Source organism: Oncorhynchus gorbuscha, linkage group LG04 (genome assembly GCF_021184085.1).
Source record: "Oncorhynchus gorbuscha isolate QuinsamMale2020 ecotype Even-year linkage group LG04, OgorEven_v1.0, whole genome shotgun sequence".
NCBI classification, from domain to species: domain Eukaryota; kingdom Metazoa; phylum Chordata; class Actinopteri; order Salmoniformes; family Salmonidae; genus Oncorhynchus; species Oncorhynchus gorbuscha.
In genome coordinates, this window is record NC_060176.1 from 49,066,226 (window position 1) to 49,079,919 (window position 13,694).

At 40.7% G+C, this 13,694-nt stretch overlaps 1 protein-coding gene across 1 annotated transcript in view; it reads left to right on the forward strand.

The window, feature by feature from the left end:
- Positions 1 to 4,342: 4,342 nt before the first annotated feature.
- Positions 4,343 to 13,694, forward strand: part of LOC124034189 (polypeptide N-acetylgalactosaminyltransferase 9) — a 108,322-nt gene continuing 98,970 nt past the window's right edge. The window contains exon 1 of the mRNA XM_046347044.1: positions 4,343 to 5,418. Within this exon, the coding sequence (XP_046203000.1) occupies positions 5,178 to 5,418 (241 nt within the window). The 5' untranslated portion in view covers positions 4,343 to 5,177. The remainder of the gene's footprint in view (positions 5,419 to 13,694) is intronic.

Genomic DNA, 13,694 nt, shown 5'->3' on the forward strand with positions numbered 1-13,694 from the left:
GTGTTATAGGTTATTGTCCTGCTGGAAGGTGAATTCATCTCCCGTTGTCTGGTGGAAAGCAGACTGAACCTGGTTTTCCTTTAGGATATTGCATGTGCTTAGCGCCATTCCTTTTATTTTTCATCCCCAAAAACTTCACAGAGTCCTTGCCAACGACAAGCATACCCATAACACGATGCAGCCACCACCATGCACTCTTACATAAAATGGTTCCAAAAGGCTTCATTGGCTCTCCCCATAGGATAAACTCTTTTGGGTTTCATGTAGAATACTTTGTGTAAAATGTTCTACATGGAACTCAAAAGGCTTATACAGTTTAAGTCGGAAGTTTATATACACTTAGGTTGGAATCATTAAAACTCGTTTTTCAACCACTCCACAAATGTCTTGTTAACAAACTATTGTTTTGGCAAGTCGGTTAGGACATCTACTTAAGTAATTTTTCCAACAATTGTTTACAGACAGATTATTTCACTTATAATTCACTGTATCACAATTCCAGTGGGTCAGAAGTTAACATACACTAAGTTGACAGTGCCTTTAAACAGCTTGGAAAATTCCAGAAAATGATGTCATGGCTTTAGAAGCTTCTGATAGGCTAATTGACCTCATTTGAGTCAATTGGAGGTGTACCTGTGAATGTATTTCAAGGCCTACCTTCAAACTCAGTGCCTCTTTGCATCACTCCATGGGAAAATCAAAAGAAATTAGCCAAGACCTCAGAACAAAATGTAGACCTCCACAAGTCTGGTTCATCCTTTGGAGCAATTTCCAAACGCCTGAAGGTACCACGTTCATCTATACAAACAATAGTACACAATAGTACATGTAAACACCATGGGACCACGCAGCTGTCATACTGCTCGGGAAGGAGACGCGTTCTGTCCCCTAGAGATGAGCGTACTTTGGTGTGGAAAGTGCAAATCCATCCGAGAACAACAGCAAAGGACCTTGTGAAGATGCTGGAGGTAACAGGTAAAAAAAGTATCTATATCCACAGTAAAATGAGTCCTATATCGACATAACCTGAAAGGCCGCTCAGCAAAAGAAGCCACTGCTCCATAACCGCCATAAAAAGCCAGACTATGGTTTGCAACTGCACACGGGGACAAAGACTGTACTTTTTGGAGAAATGTCCTCTGGTCTGATCAACGTTATGTTTGGAGGAAAAAGGGGGAGGCTGGCAAGCCGAAGAACACCATCCCAACTGTGAAGCACCATGTTGTGGGGGTGCTTTGCTGCATGAGGGACTGGTGCACTTCACAAAATAGATGGCATCATGAGGACGGACAATTATGTGGATATATTGAAGCAACGTCTCAAGACATCAGTCAGGAAGTTAAAGCTTGGTTGCAAATGGGTCTTCCAAATGGACATTGACCCCAAGCATACTTCCAAAGTTGTGGCAAAATGCCTTAAGGACAACAAATTTAAGGTATTGGAGTGGCCATCACAAAGCCCTGACCTCAATCCTATAGAAAATGTGTGGGCAGAACTGAAAAAGCGTGTGCGAGCAAGGAGGCCTACAAACCTGACTCAGGTACACCAGCTCTGTCAGGAGGAATGGGCCAAAATTCACCCAACTTATTGTGGGAAGCTTGTGGAAGGCTACCCAAAACATTTGACTCAAGTGAAACAATTTAAATGCAATGCTACCAAATACTAATTGAGTGTATGTAAACTTCTGGCCCACAGGGAATGTGATGAAATAAATAAAAGCTGAAATAAATCACTCTACTATTATCCTGACATTTAACATTCTTAAATTAAAGTGGTGATCCTAACTGACCCAAAACAGGGAATTTTTACTTGGATTAAATGTCAGGAATTGTGAAAAACTGAGTTTAAATGTATTTGGCTAAGTTTTATGTAAACTTCTGACTTCACCTGTCCCTGGAACCAAAAATGGTTCTTCAAAGGGTTCTCCTATGGGGACACCCAAAGAACCCTTTTGGTTATAGATGGCACCATTCCTTCTAAGAGTGTGTTTGAAAATATGAAGAGTGGTACTCAGTGATGTGTTGCATTTGCCCCAATCATAACACTTTGTATTCAGGACTAGCATGACACAGGAGGCAGACAGTTCAAGTCTCAGAAAACCGGGGGCAGGTAAACGGCAGGTCCAGGGCAGGCAGAGGTCAGTTATCCAAGACAGCATCAATAAGGGACAGAACGGCAGGCAGGATGGTCAGAATCGGGAGGACTAGATAACAGAAACTAGAAATACTGGACAACAGGCAAACTTGCTGGTAAGACTTGACAAGACAAACTGGCAACAGACCAACAGAAAATGCAGGTGTAAGTACACAGGAGATAATAGGGGGAAATGGGAGACACCTGGTGGGGGGTGGAGACAAGCACAATACAGGTGAAACAGATCAGGGTGTGACAAGGACAAAAAGTTAATTTATTTTCCAGATTTTTGCAGTATTACTTTAGTGCAATGGTCACCAACCTTTTCTGAGTCAAGATCACTTTCTGAGTCAAAATGCAAGCTGAGATCAACCACTCAGATTTTTTTTTAAACGTGACTTTAAAAAAAAACGTAAGCCTATGTAATATCAACCAATTAAAACAGCTCTATAGCAATGACGTTTGTGCAGTAGGCTATAGGCCCAATACATTACCACACATACTATTTTTAATGGACAGGTGACCTGCATCTGATGGTCAGTCTGAGGGGTGTCTTCGACCCGACTCACCGTCCGTCTCCCTCCCTCCACTGAGTAAAGGGGACACAGTCTTCTAGCTGATGGTGAAACTCAAGTCACACTGCATTATTTCTGCCTCAAACACCAATTCATGTTGTTACTCCTATGACCAGAGAAAGTGAAATATTCCTTGATATAAGACACAAAATGCTTAAAATAACAACGGAAGATTATCGGAACACTTTGCTCATACTCATTCATTGCAGCTGGTTGTAGTGTGATTGGATTTAGGGAGAATGCACATTTTTTGGCTTCCAAAAGTATTGACAGTGCTGAAAAACAACTTAAACATGAACTTACTAAAAAAAACAGCAGGTCTTTGCTGTATTCGTTGAGTCTCTCTAGTCATGGTTTTAAAAGTTTTGTAATCTCACATTATCAATTTTGCTGCACGTTCAAGGCTTCTTCTGGGCCTGCCGTGTAGGTAGAGTTCTACCTTCAAACACATGAAATGGTTCAAAATGGGAACACTTTTGCCTTCCCAGCGCCAGGGCTCCTTAATCAAGTGCACCTACCGCCAACAACACGAAACAAATCAAATAATTTGGAACGCAAGGCTTTATTGTTTTTTTTTTACAGAGATGCTTGGTGATTAACTAGGAATGACTTGGAGATCGCTATCGACCGGTTGGTGACCACTGCTTTAGTGCCTTATTTCAAACAGGATGCAGGTTTTGGAATATTTTTGGTTAGGACAGGGTGTGACTAGGGTGGGTATTCTAGTTTCTTTATTTCTATGTTTTCTATTTCTTTGTTTTTGGCCGAGTGTGGTTCCCAATCAGAGGCAGCTGTCTATCGTTGTCTATGATTGGGAATCATACTTAGGTAGCCTTTTCCCCACCTGTGTTTTGTGGGTAGTTGTTTTCTGTATAGTTGATTTGCCTTGTTATTTTGTTCGAATGTTTTGAGTAATAAATAATCATGAACACTTACCACGCTGCGCTGTGTTCCGATCCTCATTCTGACGAGAGTTAACGCATCCTGGTGTACATGACAGATAACATGTATTAATAAGCTCTTATTTAGCTCTTATTTAATGTGAAACATTATTTATTACACTACTCTGAAAACCCACCAAACTATTCCTGAGATATTTGCATATTAGAAACACGTGTGGTGGTAGTTGTGATGCTAGCCATTTTGAAGAACCAGAAAGAAACTGTATCAAGGTGATAAAAGCCTCTCAAAGGTACAACACAGTGGCATGTAAAGGCCTTAGAGATATGAACCAAAAACGAATGTCCATTAGAAAGAACAAAAATTAGGAGCAGATGTCCTCTGGAATGTGTTGGCAGACTGGACATAATTACTAATGCTGCAATGGGAAACACAGTAGCTATGATACTTACAAGCTCATCAACTCGAGGTACAATAGTCAATACACATAGTGGACATAGCCTAGGGTTGCATAATATATTTTCTAATGACATATTATTGTTATTGTTATTAAGTGGCCGGAAACAGTGCACCGTAACAATTCAAAGAAAATAGATGTTAATATTCATGTGTATTTTATCCCTGAGACAGCTCGTGAATATTCATGACTGTGCCGCTAAACGTCACAACGCAGTAGCGCTTTCCCTGCGCTCTTCCTCGGAGAGACGTCTGAACAGAGTGAGGGTGGGATGCAATACAGCATGCGAGAGCTGGCAACAGAGAATGGTTGGCTCGCTCACCATGCAGAGAGGCAGTGCGAGCATCGGAACCGTTTGACAGCATTTGAGGACAAACCCGTTCTGAACTTCTGTCACCACCTCAACGTTCTATTGCGACCAATGGTGGATTGATGGAAGAAACTCACTGCATAATTGAGGGAGGCATGTGCACATTTTGAGATACAGCCGAATCTATTTCAGGATCAGGCCGAATGCTGTGACCACAACGCCTTTGAGAGAGGAAATGTCTAAGCAGTGATATCGAATGCAGCTTCGCAAATACGGTATTATGCACTGTTAAGGATGGACGAGCTGATGTTGTCCTTGTGACTGAGATTTGACGACTTACCACATTACAGTGCACGTAGATATGTCTTGCTACAGTACATATGATCTCCTATTTAAGACTTTGGTTCGTGTCTGACGTAATGTGTTTATAGTGGACACCACAAGACATTTCTCTCCACCAGCAGTGAGTCTGTAAAGGTATAGGGGTACTGCGTTGATCTAAAGAGAAAACATTGTTTTGTCCAGCATGCTTGTCAACCTTCAACTTCTTCAGTACAGCATCTGGATACACAGTCTGGGAGACCATAAGCTTGAACAGTAGTAGCTCCACACCAACCCTAGAGAAGCTGCCGCCGGTATCTCAGTGGTGCTGAAAAGACAGCTCCTCGTTTCAGGACTCCCAAAGTTGACTTCCACTGAAAGCGTCTGCTTTTCACTGCTACAGAGCCGCGAGTTAGCTAAATACTCTAAATGGATTATTATTTGGCTTGACGGAGTAAGCCCGACTGTTCTCTTAGGTTACATGGCTGTGGCACGCAAAATAAAAACTTTGCTCACGGTTAACATTTTTGTTTTTGTGGGGATCATATTGTTCTCAGTGTACTGCAGAATACAAGACCGTTCTGAGGAACTCATTCAGATCGGCAGGATATCAGACCAGAGACTGAGAACCAGGAATGGAAAAGTGTCCAACTTAGTGGACAGGCAATCTATACTCCAGAGGCTGGAGCGGCTCGAGGACGTTGTCTACAACCAATTAAACGGTATGGAGTATACTTACTTAACAACATTCAGTATATTCTTTACTCAAGTATGAGATCTTTTTTTAATTGTCAGTATTAATTTTGGAGACATATCTCTATAGTTATGTACATCCTGAGTTACTGTCATTTTACTACAGAGCAACTATAAACAGCCTATGTTTGTTACATTGGACTTGATCAGACAATGGTCAATAAGATATTATGCAACTGGTATATCAGCCAATCAGATGGTGTCAGTCAGTACGATACAGTTATTTTGTGCAGCGTGAGTCATCCTGTAATGGATGGTGGCTCTTCATGGTGTTACAAACTATTGCCAACCAGTGAATATGTTTTACTCAAGTAGAATCAATGCTACAGTTCCTAATATGTTCACTTAACTTGGCATGATCCCTATCAATAACTGAAATCAACGGACCTTAGCCAATAGTTTTATATTATTCCCATAGGGGAAAACAACCCTGCCTCTGGCTACTGAGTTCTGCTTTTCTCATTCCCTTGGCCCCAATACAATCATCTTGATGGGCTGTCTGAAATCGAAAAGAAGTTCCAAAAAAATTGTTCTTTATCAAATGAAAAAACAGCTTTATTTTGTTATGTTGCCATTAGTCACTGAAATGTATTGTAGGAAATGTGGTCTGCCTGGCAAAACAGCATCCTTTAAATCGTGTTATCAACATCTGTGTGTTCCATGGTCCTACTCGCTTATGAAACGTGAGAGCCATAGACTGAAATGCAATAAGAATCAGCCATATGTTATCAATAGTATATACAAATCCTATTAAAAGCAGCCTGTGCCATTACTGATTTGTTTGAAGTAGCGAATCATTCCCTCAATCTCCCTATTCAGTCGCCGTCAACAAAACTCCGCTTCAAGGTGAAAATGTTAACATAAAATCATTTCCATAGAGGCAGGTTCTTAAAAGATAAGTTGTGTACTCACTGTATCAAACCACCATAGTGAAATTGGGCCTTGGTGCCCAGCAAAAGGCATATTATTTTTAACAGGATTTTGGTGTTTGTAGTCAGGGAATAAACTTTCTCAAGAGTTGTCAAGGCCTTTGGAGCAAAGCCAGGAGGCACTGCCTCACCAAATATATGATGCATCCTCACAATCAGGGGGCTTTATCTAGTGTAAGGGGCCGGGGAGCCACCATGTATTTATGTATGTAGGGCAGCAGGTAGCCTAGCAGATAGAGCACTGGGCCAGTAACCAAAAGGTTGCTAGTTCGAATACCTGAGCCACCAAAGTGAAAACTCTGCCGATGTGCCCTTGAGCAAAGCACTTAACCTTCTGGTCCTGTAGCTCAGTTGGTAGAGCATGGCGCTTGTAACGCCAGGGTAGTGGGTTCGATTCCCGGGACCACCCATACGTAGAATGTATGCACACATGACTGTAAGTCGCTTTGGATAAAAGCGTCTGCTAAATTTGCTCCAGAGCCGCTGAACTACTATGGTTAACTGTAAAAAATAACATTTCACTGCACCTATCTGGTGTGTGACAATAAAAACATTGTTATTCCCCAATTTTTTTAAATGTATGTTCCCTAAATATATTTTCCAGTAATGATAGTGTGGCAAAAAATGTATTTAGTCAGCCACCAATTGTGCAAGTTCTCCCACTTAAAAATATGAGAGAGGCCTGTAATTTTCATCATAGGTACACTTCAACTATGACAGACAAAATGAGAAGAAAAAAATCCAGAAAATCACATTGTAGGATTTTTAATGAATTTATTTATAAGTATTTGGTCACCTACAAACAAGCAAGATTTCTGGCTCTCACAGACCTGTAACTTATTTAAGCTCCTCTGTCCTCCACTCGTTACCTGTATTAATGGCACCTGTTTGAAGTTGTTATCAGTATAAAAGACACCTGTCCACAATCTCAAACAGTCACACTCCAAACTCCACTATGGCCAAGACCAAAGAGCTGTCAAAGGACACCAGAAACAAAATTGTAGACCTGCACCAGGCTGGGAAGACTGAATCTGCAATAGGTAAGCAGCTTGGTTTGAAGAAATCAACTGTGGGAGCAATTATTAGGAAATGGAAGACATACAAGACCACTGATAATCTCCCTTGATCTGGGGCTCCACGCAAGATCTCACCCCGTGGGGTCAAAATGATCACAAGAACGGTGAGCAAAAATCCCAGAACCACACGGGGGGACCTAGTGAATGACCTGCAGAGAGCTGGGACCAAAGTAACAGAACCTACCATCAGTAACACACTACGCCGCCAGGGACTCAAATCCTGCAGTGCCAGTAGTGTCCCCCTGCTTAAGCCAGTACATGTCCAGGCCCGTCTGAAGTTTGCTAGAGAGCATTTTGATGATCCAGAAGAAGATTGGGAGAATGTCATATGGTCAGATGAAACCAAAATATAACTTTTTGGTAAAAACTCAACTCGTCGTGTTTGGAGGACAAAGAATGCTGAGTTGCATCCAAAGAACACCATACCTACTGTGAAGCATGGGGGTGGAAACATCATGCTTTGTGGCTGTTTATCTGCAAAGGGACCAGGACGACTGATCCGTGTAAAAGAAAGAATGAATGGGGCCATGTATCGTGAGATTTGGAGTGAAAACCTCCTTCCATCAGCAAGGGCATTGAAGATGAAACGTGGCTGGATCTTTCAGCATGACAATGATCCCAAACACACCGCCTGGGCAACGAAGGAGTGGCTTCGTAAGAAGCATTTCAAGGTTCTGGAGTGGCCTAGCCAGTCTCCAGATCTCAACCCCATAGAAAATCTTTGGAGGGAGTTGAAAGTCTGTGTTGCCCAGCAACAGCCCCAAACCATCACTGCTCTCGAGGAGATATGCATGGAGGAATGGGCCAAAATACCAGCAACAGTGTGTGAAAACCGTGTGAAGACTTACAGAAAACGTTTGACCTCTGTCATTTCCAACAAAGGGTATATAACAAAGTATTGAGATAAACTTTTGTTATTGACCAAATATTTATTTTCCACCATAATTTGCAAATAAATTCATAAAAAATCCTACAATGTGATTTTCTGGATTTGTTTCTTCTAATTTTGTCTGTCATGGTTGAAGTGTATGTCATGCAGGTGAAAGAGGACCCAAAAGCGACTTGGCGAAAACAGAGTCTTTAATCCAGTAAAGTAAATACAATCAAAAAACACAACTTTCACTCGAAATGACGAGGACAAACTGGCGACTCGATCTTGAACAGCAGGTGAACAGCAGGTTGCCTCGGGAAGGCACTTGAAACAGACAGACTCAGACACCTGCTCACCACGCAGCATCTGAGGAAAACACGACACGACAGGGCGATACACAAACACAGCACGGTGAATTCTAGACAAGGAACCGACAGGGCAGAAACGAATAACAAGGAGAGAAATAGGGACTCTAATCAGGGAAAAGGATCGGGAACAGGTGTGGGAAGACTAAATGATTGATTAGGGGAATAGGAACAGCTGGGAGCAGGAACGGAACGATAGAGAGAAGAGAGAGCGGGAGAGTGAGAGAGGGAGGGGGAGAGAGAGGGATAGAAAGAGGGAAAGAACCTAATAAGACCAGCAGAGGGAAACGAATAGAAGGAAGCACAGGGACAAGACAAGATAATAAATGACAAAACATGACAGTGTACCTATGATGACAATTACAGGCCTCTCTCATCTTTTTTAAGTGGGAGAACTTGCACAATTGGTGGCTGACTAAATACTTTTTTGCCCCACTGTATGTAGATAAGGAATCATCTACCAAACATTTTCAGGAACAGATGATAATCATTTCATCAGTTCCTGTCTTCAGGAATTTGAATCTCTAATGAATTCACCGCCTCTTCTGACAATTTGCATTCTATCTACAGGATAATGACACTTTGGGAAGAGCGAGAGATTTCATATGGTGGTTATTTTGAAACTTGAATTTGATGATTCCCTACAAAGCCCTGATATGAATATGTCCTTGCCCTCCTAAATGAGAGGTTAGATCCTGCACCTATCTGGACATTTCACTGAACCTATCTGCTGTGTGACAATAAAAACATTGTTATTTAAAACATTTTTAAAATGTTTCTGCCCTGAAGTGTACAGAGTCAGACAGAGTCTGGAGGAATCCTCCCCCCCTGTCACCAACTCCTCCATGTTTAGCATCCAACTATTTATTGACACACTTAATCATACATTTATATCCCGATTTATTACCCAATATGTAAATGGGGCACAGACCACTAATTGTATTCTATTGCAATTGGGATTGGCTGTACAGAGTGAGAAACTTGCGTGCCAATAACTATTACCATGTCCAGCAGCGATTTGAGGTAATTGCCCATTTTTCAGTTGTTTATTGTCCAACAGTGACATGCCAATGGATTAAGACAAGGCCCAATTAGATTTAGAGGACATTTAAAATGCCCAATCTTCTATTACATGGCTTTGCAAAGTGATGCAGCTCCTGTGCATTGTGCAAGCATTTGTTCCAGTACTGCTCAGTCAGTGATTTAGACAATGTGCCCTCATTTTGTATTTGACTCTGTGTGATATTGGTTAATGTGTGGGTTTAAATATTCCATAGATTTGTGAACCAGTCAATTTGGTTGCAAAGGCCGCTTCACTCGCATCACAAATGTCACTCTACTTCCTATAGTTAGCACCCTACTTCCTATAGTGCACTACCTTTGACAAGGACCCATAGGGCAAGTAGTAGTGCACTATACAGGATAGGGCATAGTGACATTTGGGATGCAACCACTATCTAATATCATCTAACACTATCTAATATTTCAATGAGGTCATTGCTCACAAAAACAACAGTGAAGTGTGTTATCAGCAACTCTTTCAGTACGGAAATAACTGACAAGGGTTATCAGCATCTCTCCTCTGCTGAAGAGGCACTATCCTCTAATGGATAAACGTCTATCTGGGTTTAAGCTTCTGGTTAACAGGCTTATAGGACAGTGTTGTGACCTAAACAGTATATACAAAATGTCAGATCTCTACTTACTATCAGTGCAACTTTAGATTCACAGATAGATCCTCTCTGATCGGTGTATTCATGTTATGGGCCAGAAGTGTATTTGTTTATCAATAATCATCAATAAATACAGTGCCTTTGGAAAGTATTCAGAACCTTTGACCTTTTCCACATTTTGTTATGTTACAGCCTTATTCTAAAATTGATTAAATAGTTTTTTCCCCTCATCAATCTACACACAATATCCCATAATGACAGAGCAAATAACAGGTTTTTATAAATGTTTGCAAATGTATAAAAAAGAATAAACTTTAACACATTTACATACTGCAAGTATTCCGACCCTTTATTCAGTATTTTGTTGAAGCACCTTTGGCAGCGATTATAGCCTCGAGTCTTCTTGGGAAGGACGCTACAAGCTTGGCACACCTGTATTTGGGGAGTTTCACCCATTGCTCTCTGCAGATCCTCCCAAGCTCTGTCAGGTGGATGGTCAGTGTTGCTGCACAGCTATTTTAGTTTCAACATCAGTTGCATTCAGATGTCACAGCCTCCAACCCAATGCTGTCCTAAAACAGACAGGCTGAGCTGAGCAGGGCTGAGTGTTTGTCATCAGTGATGCATGTCACTCCTGGTTTCATCCTGTGTTAAGGGACGTGATGAGATGGCATGGACATTCCATCTGCAGCACTATATATGACTCATATCATTAATGCCCTAATGGAAGAGTTTAATTTCAAAACGCGATATATATATATATACATTTTCTGAAACATTGTTAACTTAGCTTTAGGTTTTACACAAATGTATCAAATAACCACTTCTAATTAAGACATTTACAAATGATACATTTATGATGTCAATATTAAAAAACTTCAATACAGTAAAATGAGATCTGTATGTAAAACATTTACATTTGACAGTTTAGTCATTTAGCAGATGCTCTTATCCAGAGCGACTTACAATAAGTGCATTCATTTTAAGAAAGCAAGGTGAGACAGTCAAATATACAGGCTACGAACATTCCATTTCAACTGAACAATGGATATATAGTGGTTTGCAAAAAAATGGATTAATAAAAATCGGAGCACAGTAATATTTTACACACCCATGAAGGTACCAATATGCAATCATTTCTAATGGAAAAAAAACAAATGTGAAAAATTGGTGGGTAAAGCATTTAGGAGAAACTCTTCGATTATGCTGCAGTGAGCAATGTTGTTAATAAAGCCTGGGGGGAGAGAAATCCTGACAAGGAATTAGAAATGTAATTTTGTCTCATCTCCCATACCCTATACCTTAATAGTATTCATCAGTAATTCTACAGTATATTGGAGAGCCCACAGACAACTCCCCAGCAGATTGGAGTGGGGGAATGGAGCCTGTGAAGGAATTCAATATATTTTCCAGTAATGATATGTCGATAAGGAATCATCTACCAAACATTTTCAGGAACAGATGATAATCATTTCATCAGTTCCAGTCTTTAGGAATCTGAATCTCCAATGAATTCACGGCCTCTTCTGACAATCTGCATTCTATCGACAGGATAATGACACTTTGGGAAGAGCGAGAGATTTCATACGGTGGTTATTTTGAAACATGAATTTGATGATTCCCTACAAAGCCCTGATATGAATATGTCCTTGGCCTCCTAAATGAGAGGTTAGATTCGTGTGAAAATATTTCCTTTTCATTAGGAAACTGGCATATTACATCATTTATAGACAGATATACTGTACTAGATTAATAAAGTATTTTTCCTTATAATTGCTAAATGGTGCTATTGTGCACTTCTTCTTTTGAAACAGTTCTTTCCACTCTCAGACCTTTGCATGTGTTGCCATGCAGGCTTAGATTGTTGTGATGGCACATTGGGTCTAGAGATATCATTCTGATCATTTTCAGATACGAGTCACCCCTATGACTCATTGGTTTGCGTTTTTTGAAAAGAGCAGAAAATTAGGACTTTATGCGTAATGCCTTTCCCGCGTTGCCAATGTTTTATGGATCGCCCACATTGTAGCTTTTAAAACCAACCACAGGGAGTTATTTTCCTCTTCTTGAACAACAGATCACTCGACCACATCCAAGACATCAATATTTATAACATCTCAGCTTCACTTTTGACACGCATAACTCCACTTTTCCTTTAAATCATTCACAAAATTGTGATGTCTTTTAGTTTGACATCTATCGGAAAAGCCCAAGTTAGACACTTTTTTTTAAGGTTATTGAATAATTTATCACTGTAATGCCTTTAATGTATCATGTTGCGGGCGCCTCTGTCAAAATGGATTCTGAGGTGAGCGACTGAACATCAAGATAGATATGCACTTGGACATAGTGCACCTAGATTGATGTTTGATGGTAGTCAGTCTTTCTCGTTCTCATATCTGCACAGACACATCTGTCCAGCTGAGTGCATAGGAACAGTACATCATCCTCCTCTGAGTCCCAAATGGCACCCTATTCCCTATAGAGTGCATTACTTTTGAACAGGGCTCTGGTCAAAAGTAGTGCACTATGTAGTGAACTAGGGTGTCATTTTGAATGCAAACCTTTATCTCCCAATAGCGTGCTGCAAATCTCGTAATACAGGGAATAGCACCTGTGTGTTTACGGTGGAACAACCAGATGTTTCCCTGTAATTACCTCATTGTGGGATAATTAAGGTGTTTTGCTAATGTGTAGTTTGAAGAATGAAACTAGAGGAAGTAGAGGATATTGGGTTGAGGATGTGTCAGTGATACAACATGAATCCTCACAATAGGATTACATACGTCTGTTGATATGCTTGTGTTTACGCTAAAAAGCTTGACGCTCTTTTTGGTGGCTTTGCCATAGTGAATAAGCAATGTACAGTTTTACCCCAGACAGAAAAGTCATTTAAAAGTGCCCTATAAGTCAGTCTAATAAACCTGTTGTCATTGTCCTGGACAAATCTTGTATACTTGATTCCCCTACCCTTCCTTCCCAGATTTATTCTGCTTCATAGTCACAGAACGACATCATGGTAGGCCTTGACTGAACAAATTAATGTTTCTGTACATTGTATACAGGTCCAACCCAATGGAGCAAGCACAGTGCTCAAACACTGTGGTCAACTGTACAGTAACACGATTAGTCATAGAGGTGCACTGACATTCTGGCCAAACACTGTGGTAGCTGGAGCATATGCCATTGTTGTTTCCCCAGTAGTTTGCCCAACCTGATTCACAATAATCTTTACTCTGAATGAGAGTCCAATATATTTCAATGATGAATCGCACAAGCATATTACTGTTGTATTTTGTTGCCTTGTCTGAGGACGTCTCTCATTGTTGTA